We start from the raw sequence: 24,388 nt of genomic DNA, 5'->3' as shown, positions 1-24,388 counted from the left end.
TTAAAATGTATCAAAGCCATTTATTCTTTAGAGAAGACGAAAGCACAGGTCAGTTTTATCAAAATGCAATTAGAGGCCTCAAATTAAAAATTCGAAAACACAAGAAAATACAGGTTTATATGTGAGAAAATGGAACTTTCCTTGTCAGCATTTGTAGACATCTATGTAATTCTCCCCATTCATTTGGGACACCATTTCCAGCAATTTAAGAACATCAAAAAATGGCTTTAATTGACTTTAACTTATAGTGCATTCATATTGCCACAAAACAACTTAATGTTCATGACTGATTTATTCTTGGTAAGAAAGACTATTTCACAATATTTATCTTATTGCTTATTTACTGTCTTTTTACTTGTAAAACAAAAGAAAAGCACTATCATTTTCATTCAACTGGTAATATGTACATATTAAATGGTTAGAAGATATTTTAAAATATTTACATTTCGTTTTATTATATGCCTGCATTTTTAAATAAAATATTTTAGTATTTTAAATTGTACCATTGTCAAGGTCCTTGATAATGGAGAGATATTTTCACTAATAAAGGGAAAGTTGTCATAAGTAACTACTTATTTATAAGACAGTAATTCCACTATGAGCATTTTATGACTTATTTTTCCTGGTCTCTTTTGATTAGGGGTGTGTGTGTGTGCGTGTGTGTATGTGTCTGTGTGTGTGTGTGTGTGTCTGTGTGTGTGTGTCTGTGTGTTTGCAACTAACAGCGCAACATATACCATTTTGTCATCTGATTGACCTTACAACTATTTCAAAAAAAAGCAGACCAAAGTTATTAAAAAGAATAGTACTTTTTAATCTTTTGTTTTGTTTTGTTTTGTTCTATTAACAGATGCCTGTCTCTGGAGGTCCATATTTTTATCTTCAGACTCAGGTCTGTCATTAAAACTCACAACTGCAATTTATTTGTATCCTTGTATGATCACATAACTGAGTAAGGCACAGAATACCTTGTTCCCAATTTTGCTCAGTCCTGTCAATTCAAGTCCCATCCCAACTGACGATTGATAGCAGTGAGTTGCTAGAGTCACTTTTCCCATCATTACATGTGTGCCGGTTTCTGCATGCAGTTTTTTAGGGTCGGGGTGGGAGGTATGTGTTAGGAGAAGCAAGCGAAACTGAACCACAAATATCTAGCATTACTTAAGTCAAGAAAACTATTAGTATAGAATTAGGACAGGGAAGACAAACAACTGTCACGTGGTTCTTGCTATTTCTTTGAAGTATGGGCAACACAGTCTACATCTGAAAGGTTGTAATCTTGAAACTCAGTCTGAATGTAGGGAACCTGGGAGAGTCCTTTTTGCCACATGGGAGGTGAATAAATTGAGGCAGATAAAGCATGATCTTAGTTCTCGCAGATGTTTAGCCGACTCATTTCTTGGAGACTGTTACAGAGATTGCTATTGTGTCAGACTACAATAATTACCGATTGTTTTAAGCTTGCTATCATAATTCTATTACAAGCCCATATTGTCTTTCTAGGTTAGAGAATCTAGATAGATTAGTGGGAAAAGAGAGAGAAAGACACACCCAAATGAGATAAGAAAGGGTTTTTAAATTTCATAATTGAATTGCCTGGTTTAAATGTAATTTCTTGAATGATTTCAGTGTTTACCTCTGTCTGCTGAATTTTTACTATGAGAGTTGTGATATGTGACAAAAAGAAAATTTTCTTTGCAGGGGAGTTTTGATCTCTTTAATGTGTTTAAGTGTGTGTTTCTGATGACTGATATAATTTTGGTATACAAATGTCAAAACATTACAAAAAGTTCTCTCTCACACTTTCTATACATTGCTATACTAAAAGGGTCTAGGCAACACTGATCTGGAGCAAGTTACCTACTAAGTAATGATGCTGAGTAATTTCAATTAAGTGAATTATACAGACCTCTAGAGGAATTGAAAGATTCTCCAGCTGAACTGAATACTGCAGGTCCTCAAATAACATTGTTTTTGTTCAACATTGTTTTGTTATAACGCCGATGAGGGAAAAACAATCTATTTCTGGCGGGACCACTGTCTGTGTGGAGTTTGCACATTCTCCCCGTGTCTCTGTGGCCTTCCTCTGGGTCCTCCCATTTCCTTTCACATCCCAAAGATGTGCAGGTGAGGTGAATGGTGTGTCTACGTCATCCCTGTCTGAGTGAGTGTGGGTGGGTATGAGGCCCTGAGATGGAAGGGCGTCCTGTCCAGGGTGGGTCCCGCCTGGCACCCTGAGCTGCCCAGAGAAACTCTAACCACTGCCACCCTGAACTACAATAATCGGGTTAGAAAATAATGATCTTACTCGTTTTCATTCTTAAATGTCTTTCTTAAACGTCGGTATAACTCACATTTATTTCAGTGTTTAATATTAAAAGTATTTTTGGTCTTTACTTAGAAGTTTGGTGATGTATTTGTGATTAGAAATATGCTGTAGGAACTTAAGTCGTGTTTCTGTCAGTTGGCCTATGGTAACACTGGTTTCATTATACGTCGTTTTGCTTAAAGTCACAGTTTCTAAGAACCTGTTGATGACATTATGTGAGGACTTACCATATGTCTAAACAAGAAATTCCATTATTACAGGTTGATCTAAAAGGTACTTATAATGCAAAACTTTGGCTCAGTTATAAATCCAGTGGATAAGACAATATCTAATTGCATTTTCTATAGCATTCAGCTCATTTTTCCCAATGAACTTTAAATAATATTCATGTAGCCTCTAGCTCCTCCTTTGTACACTCTGGGTATTCCCATAGTGTCTTCACTATAATTACTTTAGTATTTCTACAGTGTATCACCATAGACGCAATTTTCCTTTCTTATCACTTTCTCTTTAATATCACTTCTCCCTTGCTGCCAATCAATTTGATTTAGCTTTATTTTATAACCCCCTCAGCTATTATCTGTAAGAACTGAATATACACATCCATTCTTTTCATTTCCTCCAAAGGATTTCCTACTCTTTTACCCGCTCTATCTTTTTAGATCAAATTCTTCCTCCTGTAAAGACATGACATATTTTTAAAGGGTACTCAATTGTGTGTGTGTGTGTGTGTGTGTGTGTGTGTGTGTACGCTATATATATTAACTAAGTGTCCAGATTCCCAATTTCCCTTGGTCTTCCTGTCTCGATTTTCAGGCTTGCAGAATTACAAAGAAAAATACTTTTACGTTATTTTAAGTTTTAAATCTGACTTTAAAAACCAAATCCAGCCCATCTTGTGTCTACTATGCAAGTTCCTACGTTGATTACACAAAATGGCTTGGCTGTCTCTTCTTTCAGTCATGAAGTGAGAGAAACTCATTCAAGTTAATAAATCTAATTTTCGCTAGAAATCCCCCAGAGTCACATTGTGAGTCTGACTTGATAGCTCCCCATACCACTTTCTAAAAGAAAAAAGATATCACCACACCATTACCTCTCTGGTGCTTTCGCCTCCAGTGATGTGCTCTGCCTGTCTTTCTCACACATGGACAAGGAGAGCCCTGCTGCAGAAACTCATGAATCTCTCTCTTTCAGATGTGTCCTCTGAACTAGCAGTCTCATCTCGAAGTGATCAATTCTCAGCGTGTTGATTTTATATTTTATATCAAGATATGTCCTAGGTAGTCACCAACCCCACAATTCTACATCTTTGTTTCTTTCCCCTTCAGGGTCTACAGTATTTCCACAATGGTCTTGACAACAATTTCAATTCCTGATTTTCAGTTTCCAGAAACTTGGTCAACTTTACCTCTTAGTTTCTTTTCTTTTCTCTTTTGACTTGCCATACCACGTAGGGACTTAACTTCCTTTTTCTAGCCATAGCGCTATAATTTCTTATCACTTCCTGAAATTATTTACTGATGTTCCTATAATTGAAGATTCAACTTTTATTTGTTTTAGGACTTCTTTATCAGGTTCATTTTTAATGAACTAGGCACTGTATTGTCTTTAAATCAGTTATTTTCAGGCATGTCTCTAATCTCAAAAGTAAAAATATTTTGTTCACCGTTTATGCTAGCCTGGTTATCAATGAGAGTTGCAGAAATTCTCTACAATAAGAATTTAGCCTTTTTTCAGTTATTGGGAAGGCTCAGCTGCTCATGGAAACTCATGTCACCAAAACAAATGTTTTAATTTTAAAGCAAACATTTTTATTATAAACATGATGCCAAAGAAAACATTTGGTAGCCAAAGGAAGCAACAGATTGAACTGAATTAATAAAATTAGTAACTGGTGATTTTGGAGTGTGCTCTGTTGGAAACATTCAGAGGATTTAGAAAGTTCACCTAATTTCTTGTACTCAGGCTGTTTGAGATCAAGGTCAACCTTTGGACTTCCATATTCAAAATAGGAAAACTTTCTGAATTGATGATTCAGTTAACTAAATCTTTACAAAAGCAGTGAAGTTTGATTGTATGTTCCTAATTATTGTTTGGGGACCAGATATACCTTTGAGGCTGCTACTGATTAATAACTACAACATTTTTCAAATCTTACCATATATTTTTATTGAGTCAAGGCTAATCGTCTTATATTAAATTATTTTGTACATATTCACCATTGATTATCTGACATTAACATGACCACAATATTATATCTGATAGTATAGTCTGAGCATTTATGTAATATGAATGGCCTAAGAATAAGCAATTTCCAAATTTGTAATTCCATTCTAAATTATTCACACACACTCACACACACACACACAATGTAAACTTTATTCAAGGTCAAAAGTAAGAAATTATTACTAAAAGTTTGATGATCTAATGTTGGCTATGACTCTGGACTTTTATTTTTAAGATACTCCACATGCTCAGTTTGATCTTGTCAAAAAATGATCTGCAAACACAGCACTTAAGTGGAACACAGGAATAACTAACTAACTCCTTGACTCAGACGTCTTTCTGCACTTGGCAGGCTGATGAGTGTAGTTGTTCCGGTTGGATGGGATGGGAATCTGTGACTCTGAAACTTTAAGGCCTATCATCAACCTCCTCATCAAGCATCTCGTTCCCAGATAGAAATGCACTTAAATTGGGTCCAAAGCTTGTTCAACCTGAACTGTTTGTTCATGTCTTAATCCACGGGTCTCCAACCTGGCTTTAGTCTTGTTTATTTCTTCTAAGTTGCTCTCCTCTCAACAAGAACTTTGAAAGCAGCCCTCCATTTGTTACAATTCTCCTCAAATCTGCGTGTGGATACCTACCTTATTTCATGGATTCCTGCAGCTTTCACATTTCTACCTGTGGATAGTTGAGGGGAAAGGCTGTGACTCTTTCAGGCTTATTTTGCATTGGACATAGTCTTACCTTTGTATTTTTATAAGACCTCTTTCAGAGTATGCTACAGAGGGGTCAGTCAGTCTGGTTCTGGTTATTAGTCTGAAGATGTGTGTTTTATATAGTGGTACATTTCTAAAAATACTTAGGTAGGAAATCAACCACCACAGCTATGCGAGTTTGAAAGAGAGCTCTAGGTCTCCATTGCGGAGGCTGAAATGGGGACTGTCATTGCCTAACTGGTAAGCTTTCTGCTAATTCCACCCAATCACCTTGTCAACTCAAACTCAAGTACTATTGTCTTTTCCAAAGAAATTGGTATGACTATTTTATTGTTGTTTTTATTAAGTCAAGAACAGTTTTCTAATGGTAGTAAATATAGCTGTATATTTTGCGTATCACGTTTTTCTCAAGCAGGGGCTCACTGATATAATTCAGTACAAAAGTATCAAAAATATCAAAGCACAGAAAAAGTAAGGAGACTCTCTAGTATTAAAACGTCACTAAGAAGTAAATTAAAGTTACAGGAGAGGGGCTTGACCTAATTAATTTTTTCCTTCATTAACAAATTACTTTTACTTATTTACTTCTTTGGTACAACCTACCTTTATCCAGAAAGAACTTAAGAAAAGGCAAATGGTTATTAATCTAATCTGTGTGCAGGATTGGAACCTTGATGGTTCTGAGACGAGCACTGGATGCTCTTCAGAAATAAAATTATGGGAAGGAAGACCCTTGAAATTGAACTTAGAAATTGGACTTGGCTCCAGCCAGACCTGTACCAGTCACGCCACACTCTCAATCTCTGCTTAGCTTCCTAGTGTGGGAAAACATTGTGAGGCCTTGTTGTAAAAACTAATTAAACAATATATGTAGAAAACTTGAACCCTGAAATATGTGTTACACATGCAAAGCATTTTCAGGAAAGAGTACATTTCTTTACATTCTCCAGGACTGAACGGAAAGTGGAAATATGCTTGTCAGAAAGAGTAAAACTGCTATAAAAATTACAATGTTCAAACTGGACGAGGAATAGATTTCCATATTTATTGAGTAAGGGGAGAACAGGCCCAGTAACAGAGGGAATACCAACTAGATGAAATGTGGCATCTGGGACAAGTAAATTAAAATGATTCCCTGCCCCAGGAAAAACCCACTAAAAACAACTGCTTTTTACTCTATCTCATTACTGAGTGAATCACCTCGGTTTTGAAATGGCACAAAGTAATCAAAATGATATTTTACTTGTTGGTAAGGATTCATTCAAGCAAGTGCATCAGTCACTGAGTTACAAAATGCTGAAGTATATTTTTCATGATGGAAAAGATGACCAGCATAGAAAGAGATGGGTCTAATTGCTCTCCTCCAATTCACCATATTTTTATAACATAAAATGAACACAATTTATTTTTCTATATTGGAGGTGATCACTTTTGAGTGTATTTCTAGTTTGCTAGTTCAAATCATGCATTCTCAGTCATATGTGTTATCTAGAGTGGCGAGAACTTGATAAACAGTACCTATGTACACTATGTATTTTGATATAATTATATAAATTTTAAGTAATATATAATTTGATATAAATTGTAAGTAATATTCACTGTGTCATTAAAATGAAAGAAGATGACTATTTCTGCAATCTTTATTTTGATTTTTATGGCACTGTAGTTCATCAAGTATTTGCAGTTAACTCTCTTAAGAGTAAAATCAAAAGAAATTTGGGATCCATAAACAGAAATTCGGAATACTCATTTTGTCTTTGGGAAATGGAAATTTTGTCTTTGGGAAATAAATCCCTAGCCTCTGTATTATGAAGTAGCTACTTTTTGGTATTTTGCTTATGAAATAAAAATGAAAAATCACATTAGGAGATAAATTGGGATTTGTAATAAATGCTGCTGTAATAAATGCTCTTAGATCTGTACTTATTATCATAGCAATTTGAAATCCTCGAGTGAAGTTTAAATAAAGTTAGTGGTAGATGCTATTGATGGTGATGATATTGATGATGAAAGATTTAAACATTTAAATAAGTTTTGTTTATTAAGTTGAATATACATTAAAAAGGACATGTTCTCTGCCACTGAAATGCTCATAGTCTGGTAGCACAGACAGTTATGTAAAGAGTGTATTAAATCTTACTGTGACGTACACAGAGATGTAAGGGTGTACAATATATGGAGGGGATAGTGATATGTGAGAAAGAAGTTGATTGAAATGACCAGAAAGTAATAAAAATCTATCAGCTCTTGCAGTCTTCAGGGCAGTGGGCCACCTTCTGTTACCCAGATCAGCTTGCCGGCTCTTGCAGAGTATTTTGTCACCTGTATGGAAATGAAAGTCAGATCAAAAAGGGAGAGAAGCCAGGTCATCTCTGAAAGATTAGGAAATATTTTAGAACTTTTGTTTGATTTAATATGTTTTTGCTTGTATGGTCTTACCGTACATGCATCCTCTTAGCTCTGTAACACAATTCTACCATAGACTTTCTGCCACTGGGTGTATTTAGAGCTTAGCAGTAGGGAATTATGGCAGTCATGCCAGGAAAAAAAAAAATTCAGCATTCTAGACAACAGCACTTTTCTAGGAGGGACTTCAAGTTCCCAAGAACCCTAGGGGATTTTGTCTTTTCTAAAATTAAAACAAACATACAAAAACCTTGTTATTTTTAAACCTACACTCTAAATAGAGCTATATTAGACTGGTGCAAAAGTAATTGCGGTTTAAAAGGTTAAAAACAATTATAAAAACCGCAATTACTTTTGCACCAACCTAATAGAACTTTACTGATTTTTTTTTCCTTAATGGAAATGTGTGTGTCTGTGTGTGTTTATTCTTTTCATTCCCTCTTTATGCAAATTTGAATGGCTTCATCTGTACTTCCTTCATCACAACACAGAGAGATTATTCCTCTGAGTTCTCTCAGGCACTGCCATATCCCTCGATTGAGTCTCCACCGGAAATGCAGACTTTTTTATACTAAAGTCTATACATTACTGAAAAATTAGAAGTTCACACGTGTCTTCAAAGAAGGCCATTTCCAGTTATCCACTCTCTTGCTTTCTGGTTATTCTAAATTTGGCTTAGGTCTCTAGAAACTCCTAATAAATACTGACAAGAAATGTTGTGGATCTAGGTTACAATAGGCTGAGTTCTATTTTTTAAAAATTTCCATAGGTAAAACATTTCACAAAGTCTATACTTAGATCATATAGTACGCTACCATGGCAACTGGTCACCCAGCCAAGTGGGAGGCTGATCTTGGTATTCTAAAATGTGGTAAGAGACTTTTCCCCTTAGGTCATCAGAGAAGATTCTAGAATTTCCCAGAAGGACTATTACAAATAAATTGAGAATGCAAATTATATGAAAAGACAAAATCAATGACTCAAGAGTAAAGGTCTGTGATCTTAGATTTAGAGGAATATACTCAGGTTAGCCCTCCCTGCCTGCCCTTCACCCCATCCAGCAGCCTGAACATTGAATGGCACGACTGAAATGAAATGCTTGGTCAGCCCCAGAATCCCATCTTGGTCTTACCTCTGGGTCTTATTACTATTTTAATTTCCTCTCAGAAGAAACTCTGGCCTCACCGTGTCTTAAATGCATTCATTATCTTTCCTTGGAAAGTTTTGCTGTTTCTGCACCTGTGGATGAAAAAAACATTTTCCCATCTGGCCCAACAATTCCTAGCTTGGGCTTTAGAACATCCTATGCTTACTTGACAGGTTCCTCCTTCCACCATTCCTGGTGGAACTTCATTAATATTCATCAAAGTCAGTGGCCCTCTTAAAGAAGCTGTAACCATAAATATCCCTTGGCTACACACCTCCACCTCCCCTGAATGAAATCTATCCTCACATAAAGCAGTCTATTTGTTATGAAAGTGTAGCTTCAAGACAATGACCCTAGACCACTCATATATAGACATTCTGGAGTCCTCCTTGCTAGTAAGTACTTTACTGTTCTGTCAACCCCTAAAGCCAAATTGGTGATTCTTCCTGGTTCAGGTTCCAGACTATTGCCTGAGTTCCTGCAGTCTGTGTTGGTTGCTCCCCTAATTCTCCGCCCACCTACAGAACAGAGGTGCCAGGCTTTCCAAGAGCCCAATGACCGGCTGAGCCTTTCCTGACCGTGATCCCATGTTCTCCCACTCTTCCTGTTCTCTCACTTCTTTTTCTTAACTTGGGTGTCTGGGGACAGCCTAGTTTAACTTCCATTGTTGGAATCTTACATCATGAAAATATCTTACATACGCAACAATAAAGTTAACAAATAAACACAGTCATGGATAGAGAAAGATAATCTCTTTACAGTTTTATCACCCTTATCTCCAAACTTTAATTTGTAGGTAAAGAAGAGAATGGAGGTGAAAAACATTGAGCCAATTTAACAGTGACTAGAGTTCTATTTAGTTGGCTTCAAAAAAGCTGAGTAACAAAATAAATAAGTCATGGGGATGTAATATACAGTATAGGGAATACAGTCAATAATATTGTAAAAACTTTGTACAGTGACAGATGGCTACTAGACTTATCGTGCTGATCACTTCATAAGATATATATGTATCGCGAGTCACTGTGTCGTACACCTGAAACTAATGTGATGTTGTATGAAAACTAAACTTTAAAAAAAAAATCGACACCTGAAATCTTTGCAATTTCACTAACAATTGTCACCCCAATATATTTTAAAAATAGAGGGGAAAACAGAAGTTGAGTAATGCTTACTTCTAAGAATGCAGCTTTTGCTTAGCAAAGAGTCCTTTGTAGTTTCAATAAGATGATTGATTGGAATGTGGATGTTTTCTTTTATGAGAGGACGTGACCACTATTCTCTATAGAAGGCCGATACTAAAGATTCTTTCAGTAAGTTCAGAAGATGACAGAGTATTATTGACCATGAATCCATGCAGAAGAAATGAGGAGTCTGCTATCCAATGCAAAAAATAATGTCGGGCACCTAAAATGTGCACGTGATTTTAAAAGTAGGAATTTATTCTGAAATATCTAAATACAAATATTTTGTATACTGCTGAAACAGACAGACATCCTGTGCCAATCAAAGGAAGAGAAAAATCTGTACAGTATTATGGCATTTTCATTTTTGAAAACACTGATGTATTTCTACCTGCAGGGAACACTCGCATGTACTGACCAAAACATAGAGAAAAAAATTATGTGGCTGCATCCTGGCTGTCAATCAACCCCTAAGCAACTCCGCCAACAGCATTCTTTTAGACTTGGGCCTCTGTGTTTGAACTTCTTTTTTGGTTGCCTATGCTTGCCACCCTTCGCCTTGCTTTCATTCCATTTCAGAAAATAACTATTTTTACATAAACTACAAAGTTACAGCCAGCAGCATGTGTAGCAGAGACAGGTAGCCTGCAGTTGCCCAGGGACTTCTCATTTTATCTTTGCACAGACCCAGCATGGCCTGCCAGGTACAACTAGTGTAACGAGGACTCCAGCGTCTCCATCATGCCAGCAGCCCAGCCAATGCCAAGATCTGTGCGTTGATACGCTGGGGCTGCTTGACAGCACAGGGAGGTTCTGTGAATCATGCTGCTCCCATTGATTACGGTCTGAGAAAGCATTAACCCTCCTTATGACCCCAAAATGTACTTTCTCCACAAGTGTGTGTTTGCAACATCAATGCATTACCAGATGAATTCCTTGCTAGAAATAAAATGGTCTCACAAAACGAGGACATTTGGAGTAAATCTGAGTATTGCCTAGCATGTTTCTTGGGGACAATTTCTAAAGTCACAAATCTCATTTACGTTTTATATTACTAGTGCAGAGAGTAAAAGCCTGTTGCAGAAGATACACTTTTTAACTAGACATTGATAGCCTCCCAAAAATGGTAAGGACAGAAGTGATCAGGTCTTAAGAAGTGATTGGGTTGATATCCTTAATGACAATTGCCCACCCCCCCACACACACACCAGAACTTATTGTAGTTTTTTTCTTTTAATTAATCTATTCTACATTTGGGGTTTCTATAGATACTGTTGGGTTTTCCTAAATAGCACCATCACTTTGGAAAATCAGACTTCCTCTAATTCTTGAAGAGGCACATGATTCACTGTCTTTTCTAGCTTGAAGGCCAATGCTTAATTGTGTTGTTAGTCGTATCCTAAATGAGCAATTCTCTTCAGCTTCATTAAATAGGATAATTTGGATTGCACAATTTCCAGCCATTTTTATCAGAATCACAATTCATGTTTGTCAGCATGCCTTCCTGGTTGTTTTTACCCGCCATGGTATGGGACAGCAGGGTGTCACCTTCTGTACACCTTGTGTACACTCTATAGTGTGACCATGTCAGCTCTGCAACCCGCTGTCTGCGCTTGATCCTCGCAGCACACTTCCTTTCTGCCTCAGTGTTCCTTATCTGTCAAATCTCACCTGATTCTTGTGGGGCTCATAAGAACTGTGAATACAGGTAAAGCACGCAGAAAAATGCTCCATTTTGTAAGTGTTCAATAAATGTTAGATTAAAAGCAAAATGAAAGTCGTAGATAAAGTAATTGTCTTTGAGGACCTAAGGGGAAAAGTACTTTTTACCCTAAAGGGTATTTCCAAGGGATACATTTAGGTTAACTGTGGTCCACACTTCAGAGGGGATGGGTGGAAGATGGGAGGGTGTACCATCTTCCTGGGCTGGTCAGTTCCAAGCCCACTCTGCTCGGTTACAGGCTCACCTACTGACCAATACAGAAATGCTGTTGACAAGACATTTGTGAAAAGGTGTAGCTTTAGCAATTGGCAGCAAGTACACACAAGCTTGCATTTGCTGGGATGTTCTACAAGGTTCTTCTGCCCCAGCCTTCCCCCATGTCTGCTGGTCCACATTACTTCTGCATCGTAGAGCTGTGACATTGACAGTGGAAACTGACGGTGACTTCAGTATCCTTCAAATAGGGTTTGTAGAAGCAATCTTAGTGTGAAAGGAGAGGAGTGCTTTCTCCTCTAAGTTGCTTTTTATTGCAGTTAACAGAAACCAACTCTAGCCAGCTGAAGCAACAACAAAAATTTAGGAGGATACTGGAGTGTTTCGTGGAATGCAGGAAGTGAAAACCTGAGTCTGGGAAGGACAAAAGAATGTTGAGCCCACCAAAACATGGTTAGAAGCACAGTCCCTAGAGCCAAACCTTGTCAGAGTTCATATCCCAGCTCTTCCGCTTGCTAACTGTATGATCACGGACAAGTTATCTACCCACTCTTTGCCTCAGTTTCCCCTGTCTGAAAAATGGAGATAATAATAATTGAAAGAGGTAGTATCTGAAAGGACTTGGGACATTGGGACACAGTAAGTATTGCATGAGGGCTGGTCAAGTTAAAACCATGGACATTTCATTCCCCCCCCAACACACACACACACACACACACACACACACACACACACACACCCCACCATGGAGCTCTGACATTGCTGGGACTCAGTTCTGAGAACTTTGTGTCTCTAGAGTGAATCTGATTGGCCCAGCCTGTGTCTGATCTCAAATCTGGTTCATGAAATGTGGATAGGGCTCCTGTATGTTGACCCTTCTCTTGAGCTGGGGTCAAAGAGGAGGCTGTCCAGAATGGGGACTTTGGTATGAGCCCTCTAGCCATGACATGCTTGCACCCTTCTGAGTTCAAAAGGAAGAGAGGCCATAAAATATTTTATTTGAAAATAGTTCACATTAATAACTAACACATTGTCAAATAGTGCTAATGGAAATATGCTTGCTTTTTTTCTGTAGAAATACCAAGTCTCCTACAACTCTAATATTTGAAGAGCTTAATGAGATGCAAGTGAAATAGCATATGTTCTTTTGTTAACACCAAAGGAGAAAACAATTACTCAAGCAGCCGTTTAGCTCATAGTTAATGGGAATGAAACACTAGAGGCAAAATATGTAAAACTGCCAAATATATATATATATATATATATATATACATATATATATATATATATATACACACACACACATATATACATAAACACACACATATATATTTGGGGTGCCAAAAAATGTATACAAGTAGACACTTTGGTCCACATTGCTGAAGCAATAGTTCACTGTAAACAGAAGTGTCTGGACGCTGATGGTAACCACTTTGAGCACCTCTTGTAATTGCAGAAGTCAAACGTGACTTGTATTCATCTTTCGTTATTAGTATATATTGAGTATTACAGTAATATGTTTTTTCTTTCTTAAAACGTGTATACATTTTTTGGTACCATACACACACATACACACATACACACACACACACACACACACACACACACACACACACATGGTTGACCCTTGAATAACATGGGTTGAACTGTGTGGGTCCACTTATAGTCAGATCTTTTTCAATAACTATTCAGTCAGCCCTCTGTATCCCTGGGTTTCGCATCCTCAGAGTCAGTTAACGATGGATCAGAAGCAGTGTTTTCAATCTGTTGCTGGGAATCTCTGGATACCGAGGGCTGACTAGATGCATTGATCTGTGCCATTTTATATAAAGGACTTGAGCATCCACAGATGTTGGTATCCGCGTGGATCCTGGAACCCATACCCCGCAGATACCAAGGGATGATTGTAGATAAGTTTTTGAGGAATCAAAAGTTATACCTAGATTTTTGACTGTGTAGGTGGCCAGTGCCCCAACCTCTGCATTGTCCAAGGGTGAACTGTATACCAAATATTGGTTATGTCATTGCACAGAGTGCCCCCTTGTCTCGTGGATACCCTGCACCTCAGTACCCATGTGATCCCTCTGGAGACACAGGCTTGTGCTGAGAAGGGCAGTTTATTATACCTTTCACTAAGCTTAGCTAAAATAGTTTATTGTCCAAGGTTTTGCAGTAGTGCATGGACCTCTGCTAGGCTACCAGAGAAGAACAATATGATTATTTTTAACTTATGTATAAAAAAATCTGGTGAACCAGTGAAGACATAAATGACTTCCTCCCGTCTTGGCAGTTTGGCCCACCTTTACATCTTCCTCTAGGTTTCAGAGTTGTAGTGGAGGCCCAACCAGGTGATCATTGTGAGGCCACTGACACAGCTCCAGGCCTGTACACCACTGGTCCAAGGAGTTTGGAAGCAGCATATAATAACACCCCTCACTTCAGCTTGGAGATTCCCAGTGCATATAGGCGTATTGAAGACTGAGAAGTCCTGTAGTAAGCTTTTCTCCTTTTTCCTTTTTTTAAAAATCATTTTCCCAGCCTTTTCCAAACTTGTTGGTCCACTGAACCTATTTTTACAGAATAACTCTTAACGTCCAAAAGACTTAGTTTTGTGAGACATAGCTTGAGAATTGCCCATGTGGATTAACGTAGTTGTTCATATGTTAATATTAACATAGTTGTTAATCCACACCTTTAAATCTGCCCTAGTTTCATCATGACAGCTCAGGGGTTGGCATACTTTTCTTATAAAGGGCTGGATAGTAAATATTTTTGGTTTTGCAGGTCAGACAGTCTATGTCACAATCGTCTATTGGAATATCCTACAAAAGCAACCACAACAATACATAAGTACATGAGTATGGCTGTGTGCGACAAAACTTTATTTATAAAAATAAGTGGCAGACCAGATTTGGCCCATGAACACAGTTTATGGAACCCTGACTTAGATGAATGAATCCATTATTCAAAACCTACTTCTATTCACAAAAACCTGTATTTCTTTGGTAGCTTTCCACTCATGCTTTTGAGTTTTCATAGTTATCTCATTTCTTTATAGTTGCCTCATTTCAGGCTTTGCAATGATGAAATTGATACTTTAGTTCATCATTCAAAGTTCCAGAGCACTGTTCATCCAATGTATACCTTTTAGATAGTGGCTCTTCATCTAGACTTTGCATTTACCTGCTGTTATTAATCAAACTGCCTAGTGGTAATGAACCCATCTAAGACCTGGGGATTCAGAAGGCCTGAGTTGGGATTCCTGCATCACTTCTAACTTGTTCTGCGCTTTGTTTGGGCCAGGTTCTCTTCAATAAGCCTGAATTCCCATATCTTTAATAGGAAGAGCTTCAGTATAGAGCTGAGGTCTCCACTGACCCTTGGGGTGAGAGAACTACCCAGAGTGTGCATGACTTCGGGAATGTGGATTTGCTTTCCTTTCTGCCAGCCTCACTTACGTTAACCTCACATCCACCGTCCTCACTTCCGGTGTCTCTGGTAATGTGAACATGGCGCTGAACTGACCAAGACCTTGCTGGTTAAAGATACTTGCCAGAGTTCCCCACAGTAGCTAAACACAAGCCAACTACTTCATCAGGCACAGACTTGGAGGCTTAGCTGTCAGGGATAATTCTGACTCTACGTGTCATTTACCTTAAAACTAATTTATAACTGAATACCAGTGCCACACACCCCACCTCACATTTTGAAAAACCCTTCTAGAATAAATACATCAATTAATTTTACTATTTTCCACATGTTTTTGCATTTCAGTAGTTTACAGTGCAACCTCCAATCAGTGCTCTTCCTATCTGTAGTATAGAAAAGAGGCAAAATATGGGCATTTAACAAATACAAATTGAACTCTGAGTCTTGACTAAAAACCAAAAAGGTGAAAAGGGTTCACATCCTAGGACACCGTTCCTCTGAGGACGACAGTGTCTGTCGTCCTGCATTTCCCCTTGTCCTGTGATCCCCTACACCATGGTGAGACAAATGGCGGGTGTGATGATAGGCATTCTGCTTCAGTGTTGGGCTTAGATGCAAGTGCCCCATTGGGCCTGGTTCTCAGATGATATGAGTGTCTGGAACACTGGGAAAAGTGATGAGCACAAACTTAATATTAGGGATTTTTCTAGGGTCATTTGACTATCCCAACTTCAGAACCCAACTCCACAGAGAACGAAACTCTTCTGGACTTCCAGCCTGTCCACAATTTCTCCAAAACATGCACAGATATATTGATGTCAAGCTCTAGGGTGCTTAAAGAGGCAATGAAATTCAGAGTCAAGGCTCCTAAATTACGCTTCATTTACCTTTACATTATAACAGCCAGGGCTTACTTCACAGCAGGATGACCTAAGAATGAAGCCTGAAGGCTATGGGCAAGTTAGGCGGTGTCACTACTTCTCTCTTTTTTATTCAGCTCTTTTTCTGTCTTAATATGTCTTTTCTTTTTGTACTCAAGACAGTGAGGGAGTGTATCATTTATCGGCTAATAAGTCGTCTGACAAGATAGCCACTTTGTACCTAATTGTTCAGTTTATTTATGTATTATTGATGAGACCAGACTTGAATTCTGCTTCCCTTGGAGTCTACTTGATAAATCTCTTGGCTAATCCTAAAACGTTGAATTACTTGCTGGAGCAGAATACATGACATTGCTTTTACTTTGTATTCCTAAAGTCCCTAGATATGCATTTCAATATCTGTGTTTAACAGTAAGAAATAAAATAAGATACATAATTCAAATTGCTCTTTGAAATTTAAAAATAGAAGGTATAAAACACATTCATCAAATCATTTTCTGACTCGAGGCTTATACGGTCTCCATTGCTTAAAGTTAAATTGAACTGTAGGAACTAAATCTCAAACTGTTATCTCACGTGTTTTATTGTGGTTTCAATTGCAACCAATGGAATTGCACACCAGCAAATGAGAGTGAGGATTGGGAAACTATATTCTATTTCTAAATCCTGTGGTAGTTTTCACTGGACACCATAGCTGAGACACCAGGGCCCAGCTCTGAACACCATGAAGATTTTCCTGCTCTTTCCGATTTTCTGATTAGCAGAGCCACTTCCCTTAAGTGTCCTCTCTGTCCCGTGTTTCTCCATCAGTAACTTTAAGTGATGACACTTAAGTACTATGTTTAAGTACTATGTTTAAGAGTAGTGAGGATTTTTAAATGAGCTTCTTGAAGTGCATTGAGATTAGACCATGTCATTTCATGTTATAAGGATTAGTATTTGAACAATAATCAGAGCACTGAAATTATAGATCAACATATGTGAGAATCTTTTTGTCCCTTATAAGATTTATAGCTACTGATGAATCATCAGATGTGCCTTTGTGCTCTCAGGTCCCTCTGTACTCACAAGCAGAAGAAATGGAGGTTTTAACAATGGGAGGGCTTCTTGCAACCTTCAAACATGTTCGTTCCTGGTAAAACCCAAAGGGTTAGGGATCATTTCATAAGGCCCAAGGTAGGACGTATTCACGAATCTGCAGAAAAACAAGAGCATATATTCATTTGATCTCTTAACTACAGAACCAAACAACTTCTTGAAAATGTATACCTATTCCGCCTTTATTATACATTTTGATGCTTTGTTCGTCAAGGGGATTTTTTAGCTGTCTTTTAAAACTTGTGGTAATACACATATAACATGAAATTTACCACCCTAATCACTTTTAGATGTACATTCACATTACTGTACAACTAAGCTCTAGAACTTTCTTGTCATCCTAAACTGAAAATCTGTATCCATTGAACAACTACTTCCCATGTCCCCCTTACTGCAGCCCCTGGTAACCACCATTCTACCTCATATAAGTGGAATCATGCAGTATTTGTCCTTTTGTCATTGGTTTATTTCACTTAGCATAACATCTTCAAGGTTCATCCATATTGTAGCTGGTATCAGAATTTCCTTGCTTTTCAAGGTTGAATAATATTCCATTGTATGTATATACCACATTTTGTTTATCCATTCATCTATAGGTGACACTTGGTTTGCTTCCACCTTTTGGCTATTGTGAATAACGCTTCTGTGAACTTGGGTACAAATATCTATTCCAGTCCTTGCTTTCAATCCTTTGGGTATGTACCCAGAAATGGAATTGCTAGATCATGTGGTAATTCTATATTTAATTTTCTGAGGAACTGTTAGATTGTTTTCTATGGTAGCTGTACCATTTTCCATTTCCACCAGCAGTGCACACGTTTTCTAATTTCTCCACATCCTTGCCAACACTTGTTATGTTCTGTTTTTCTTTGTTTGTTTTTAATACAATAGGCATCCAAATGGGTGTGAAGTGCTATCTAATTGTGGTTTTGATTTGCATTTCTCTGATGATTCATGATGTTGAGCATCTTCTCATTGCTTACTGGTCATTTGCATGATCGTTTTGAAGAACTGTCTATTCAAGTCCTTTGCCTATTTTTTTTTAAACAGGGTTGTTTGTTTTTTATTGAGTTGTAGGATTTCTTTATATATTTTGGGCTATTAACCCCTTATCAGATATCTGACTTACAAATATTTTCTTCCATCCTGTGGGTTGCCTTTCACCCTGATTATCTCCTCTAATGCACAGAAGTTTTAAATTTTGATGTAATCCAGCTTATCTATTTTTGTTGTTGCCTGTGCTTTTGCTGTTACACCCAAGACATCATTGCCAAATCTAATGTCATGAAGCTGTTTCTCATCATCATGGTATTTGGGCATTCATATTTATTTTTTAAAACTATTATATTAAAAGATCACCTACCTTGACTACTCAGTACTTTAGCCCTCCTTTAAGTTTTTTTTTTTTTTTCATGAGGCAAACTGGCCTCACCTTAGCACCAGCCCTACATTTCAGGGACACATATGCAATGGAGCAAGTCATTCATCGCTAGTGAAGGGAATTTTTCCACTGATGGGCCAAATTACTTCCATGTGCACTTTGCAAACAGATCCAAGTGGAGAATTTCTGAAATGTATTCACTGCATGTGATCTTGAATGTAGCATTGGGCTTATGCAGTACTTTTTACAAATGAACCTCTATAGGAGAAAAGGAAGGTGATTATTTCACTGGAGAATAAACTCAAAAGCATGCTTTGAAGAAAGAAGAAAGGGGCACGGAAAAAAAATATTACCAGAATGGATTTGGCTTTTCAAGATGGAAGGCTTAAGTATTTCTATTCATTTGACATTATTTTTATGATAGTCTACATCTTTTTAGTGACTGATTTTAACAACTATCCTTGATGTATATAGAACAGGTGATATAATGATTTCCCTTCTACAAATGCAGAAGTTGAGGCTCAGAAACTTTTTCTACTTATTCAAAGTTTGTGGCATTTAAGAGATAGAAAATAGATTGGAGCCTAGAACATTTTACTCTCTCTGTGCCAGTGGATCTCAAATAATGGTTCCTGGGCCAGCAGTATCAGCATCATCTGAGAACTTGTTAAACACGCCAGTTCTCAGTCCCCTTTCCTGACTTACTGACTTGAAAACTTGGGAGGGTGGGGTGGTCCAGTAGTCTGTGTTTTACAAAGCCCTGTAGGGAATTCTGTCACATGACATGTATTTGAACTGCTACTCTGCAGTAGTGTGTCCACACGTCTGTTCTCAATGAGCTTACAAGCTAGTATTAGGTTGGTGCAAAAGTGCAGTTTAAAAAGTTAAAAATAATTGCAAAACTGCAATTGGTTTTGCACCAACCTAATAGATAAAATAAGACACATATAGATGTTTCAGGTAGACTGTGATATCAGTGTAAGAAGAAAAGTAATGTGGAGTTTTCCAATTCAGGGGATGAATAAATACCACTCAGGTTCGAAGATCAGGGAAGGCTATAAAAGAAGAATGGTGGAGTCTGGATATTTGGAAATGAAGTATGACATTCCAAACAGAGGAACCGCATGAATAAATGCAGTTAGGAGGGGAATGGTGAACTCAGAGGGCATATGGAGCAGCTTAGTTTGGCAGTGGTTGCAGCTTCACTGAGCTGAGAGCAGATGGCAGAGAGCTTTGGATATCAAAATAAGAAGACTTCATTTTATTCAATTGGCGGTAAGAAGCCAGGGCATATTTTGAGCAGGGGAGAACTATGTTCAAAGCTGTAATTTATGAAATTATTCTCAGAATTCTATTGGCTGGATTGCGTTCAGAGAAACCTGGGGATAGAAGACCAGTTAGAAGAGTGTGACAAAAGTCTGGAAAACAGGTGATAAGGACATACGAGGTCTGACGATTAGGTTTGCAAACTCATCCTAGAAAAAGTGCTACATATCTCATTGCCGAATGTCACTATGGTCACCTTCAAAGTACTCTCCTTGGGAAGCTATGCACTGATGCCAGAGCCTAGCCCACGCTTCAAAGCAATTTTGGAATTCTTTTTCTGGAATGGCCATCAGAGCTGTCGTATTACGCTTGATATCCTGAATGTCATCAAAATGTCTTTATTTCAATATTTCCTTTATCTTCGGGTAAAGAAAGAAGGCATTGGGGCCAGATCAGGTGAGTAAGAAGGGTGTTCCAATGCAGTTATTTGTTTACTGACTAAAAACTCCCTCACAGACAGTGCCCTGTGAGCTGGTGCATTGTCGTGATGCAAGAGCCATGAACTGTTGGCGAAAAGTTTAGGTCGTCTAACTTTTTCACGCAGCCTTTTTAGCACTTTGAAATAGTAAACTTGGTTAACTGTTTGTCCAGTTGGCAAAAATTTATAATGAATAATCCCCCGATATCAAAAAAGGTTAGCAACATGGTTGCAACTAGTTCGCGAGCCTAATTGTCAAACCTCATAGATTAGGATTGAAGCAGTGAGAGTGGGTATTTCAGATCTATAATCTGCAGAATTTAATACCGTGTTTCCCCCAAAACAAGATCAGGTCTTATATTAATTTTTGCTCCAAAAGGCATGTTAGGGCTTATGTTCAGGGGATGTCATCCTGAAAAATCGTGGTAGGGTTTATTTTCCGGTTAGGTCTTATTTTCGGGGAAACACGGTACGTAGAAGAGATAAGTATCCAAAAAAAATTAAGTTATGAGATTCAGTGACTCAGGAGCCTGAGATGTGTCATTAATAAAAATAGAGGAACAGTTTTAGAAGGAAGAAGAATTGAGCCTTGAACATAGTCAATTTGGAATTCTGACAGGTTTCTTTGATGAAGATGGCCAGCAGGGAGTAAAAATGAAAAGATGGATGTAGGAAGAGGTATCATTCCTGAAAAAATATTTGAGAATCAATACATTTTCTGTAGAAATGAGCTCATTCCTGAGAAGAGGATTCAGGGAGCCATTTTGAGAGGGGCACTCAGGGATCAGGAAAGGGATTGGGGGCAGAGAAGAGGCTTTGGGGGAGACCAACATGAAAATTAAAGACTGAGAAATCCAAGAGAGAAGTACTGGTTGTCAGTTCTAGATGAGGCAAGAGAATGAGAAACAGTGTAAGGAGCGAAGATGCCAGCACAAAACTTCAAGGGGTCAAGGGATGAGAGTAGGTGGTTGGAAAAGGCATGCAGCAAATGTACCAAGTTATTTTGAGAAAATTTGTGATAATGGGAAGGAGAGAGATAAATTAGTAACTTAAGGGAGTAGTTGAGTATAGGGAAGAATCATTAGTTGGTTGTTGGGTTTGTTTATTTTTAAGAATAAAAAAGAATGTGAGCATTTTTGCAGGCAGAGGGATGATAAAAGATGAGAAATAGCTGATTGGGCAAATTACCAGAGGAGGATATAGTTGAGAGTGTAAGGTGAAGGCTATTCTTGAGAAGGGAGAAAAAGAAACCAAAAAGAAAGAACAAAGAAAAAATGTGGTTTCAAGCACAAGTATGGAGATAGGAGGAGAATTGAGGCAGCGTATTCAGGTAGTTTTTCTGTACAGTAAGAGTCAAGGCCATTGTTGGAGAGAGGTCATCGGGAATTGAATATTTAAGGATAAAGAGAAAACTTGGGATAGGCAAGGTGGGGAATGTGATGGAAACTCAATGAGAGTTCTCGCCTACATCCATCTTTTCATTTTTACTCCCTGCTGGCCATCTTCATCAAAGAAACCTGTCAGAATCCCAAACTGACTCTGATTAAGGTTCAACTCTTTTTTTTCCGTCTAAAACTGTTCCTCTATTTTTATTAGTGACACTTTTCAGACTCCTGAATCACTGAATCTCATAACTTAAATATCTTGACAATACTTCTCGCTTTTACATACTAAATCCTGCAGATTATAGATCTGAAATACCCATTCCCACTGCTTCAACTCTAATCTATACCCTTATCATCTGCTGTCCAGACAATTGCCATACGCTTCTACGTAACTGATCTTCCAGCCCCAGGTTTCTCTTAAAGCTGTCTATCTAATATAATTCTGAAAATAATTCCTTAGCTGCAGCTTTGAATATGGTTCACCCTTGGTCAAAAAACGCTAAGCTAATTAGTGCTTAGTTCAGATTGGAAAACACAATTACATAGTGGAATTAATCAATACAACTTCATGATTATCTCTAGCAATATGTGGCTTTGAAGCAGGTACTAAGAAAGCAAGATAGTGGGATTTCCTCAGAATTGGGCAAGTATAAGACAGGCACAGGAAAAGAAAAAAAAAGACAAAGATGTAAAATAGGGTAATAGATAGAGCTTCCTTGAAATGATCAATGATGAAATGTTGTCTGCATCTTCTTGGAGTCAAAGACTAGAGTGAGGTGACATTATTAAAGGTCATGAAAGAACAGATAGAAGACTCAGAAGTTAAAAAATGGAAGAAGTGGGTGGAAGGGGAAGAAGTTGTAGTCAGAGTGAGGAATTTTATAACTTGATATCTATAGAGGGCAGTTCTGTCTGATGACAAGTTCACATTTCTACTAGGACCTGCAGAAAGTTGAAGTGCGGTCATTAATTGAAAGTGTAATAACAACAACAAAAGTGAAGGGAATTTGTGAAAAGATTAGCAACAGGGATATTGAAATCAGGAAAGGTAATGAATAAAAAGAAAAGGAAGAGAGGACATTGTTCTCAAAAATGGTAGATGACAACGATTGGGACAGAGAAAATGTGGGATAAGGAGATACTGTAGACTCCAAAAGAGGACAAGTTGAAAATGGCAGTGGAGTGATGCTCTGGAAGGAACCTATTCTAATCTCTACTTCTTGACCTGTGAGATGAGGGCGTGGAAAGGATTATCTGCATTGGGGAAGTGGAAGAAGCTTCAAAGCATGTTCAAGATTTTTTTTTTTTTCCTAAGTTAGGAAACAGTGAGTAGACTTGAAGAGGGGCTCATCCAGATTGATTGACTCACATCGCAGCTGTGAGTCCTGAGGGCAGGGACCACCTTATCTTGGTCTTTTTTTCACTCTGCCTTCTAGGAATATGTCTGGAGTTTAGGGGTGGTAGCATAATAAATGCTCGATTAATGAGTGCCTCAGTGAATAAATTTTTTAAGTCAGCAATGAGGTAACGAGAGTGAGACAGATAACAAGAATATTGTTAATTTGTACTCCATTTTAAGAAAAAGTTTACAGGAAACAGAAGGTTTAAGCATAGGCACAAGACACATACTAAATAGAAGAGTAATTCTTAGGCTTTTTCAAAGTTCAGCTCCTAATGTAATGCTGGACAAATTTTTAATAGTAACTTGGAGGTTCTTGGAGGACTGACTGAGAAGCAGCTCAAAAGAGACAACTGATGAGATGCTCTACTCCTGTATTAAACAGTTCATACAATAGGATCGAGAAGAGAGGAGACAAGCTCTAGCTCCATCACATTTTCTTTTTTCCTTCCCCCTTTTCATTTCTTACTCTGAGGCTTTATAGCTGAGGAGCCTAATGCTATTGAGTGAATAAGGCCAGACAGTCTTTTTTTTTTTTAAAAAAAAAAACAGCTTTATTGAAGTGTCATTTACTTTCCATGAAATTCCTCTGTGCTAACTGGACAAGAAAATAATTTTTATTATATTCACAGAATTGTACAGCCATCTGCAAAATCCAGTTTTAGGATATTTCTTCATCATCCCTAAAAGATCTTTCATGGATTGGACTAATCTTAATGAGTTTAATGTAAGAGTAATAGCTACATTTATTCAGTGCTTACCAGGATCTGAGCTCTGCTTTAAGCAGTTTATATGCACTGACTCATTTAATTTTTACAATGACCCATGAGATAGGCACTTTTGTTTCCCCATTTCACAGACAGAAAAACTGAGACATTACCCACAGAAAGTAACAGGTAAAGCCAGCATTCGAACTCAAGCATGCTAGCTGCAAAGCTGTTAATCTTAGCTACCATGCCGTATTGCTTTTTAATGTATACTGGTCATTTGAGAAGCAGGACGGAAATAGCAACAACTATCTATGTTCTTTCTCTGTTTAACTTTATATCATCAGTATGGAGTGAGAAATACAGCTTTTATGCAAAAATATCCATACATTTCCATACATTTCCCTTAAGTAGCTG

General features: G+C 37.8%; 1 protein-coding gene across 4 annotated transcripts in view; it reads left to right on the top strand.

Annotated features, from left to right (window-relative positions):
* Positions 1–24,388, top strand: part of TOX (thymocyte selection associated high mobility group box) — a 296,392-nt gene that overhangs the window by 107,657 nt on the left and 164,347 nt on the right. For 2 of the 4 annotated variants that reach the window (XM_081071101.1, XM_081071098.1), the window contains exon 2: positions 851–892. The exons of the other annotated variants lie outside the window; for them this stretch is intronic. In XM_081071101.1, coding sequence (XP_080927227.1) covers positions 851–892 — 42 coding nt within the window. The remainder of the gene's footprint in view (positions 1–850; positions 893–24,388) is intronic. 4 annotated transcript variants of the gene reach the window in all.

The sequence above is a fragment of the Rhinolophus hipposideros genome, assembly GCF_964194185.1.
Source record: "Rhinolophus hipposideros genome assembly, chromosome: 13".
In the NCBI taxonomy this organism is placed as follows: Eukaryota; Metazoa; Chordata; class Mammalia; order Chiroptera; family Rhinolophidae; genus Rhinolophus; species Rhinolophus hipposideros.
The sequence above is the reverse complement of the archived record's forward strand: the minus strand, read 5'-3'. Positions and strand labels throughout refer to the sequence as shown.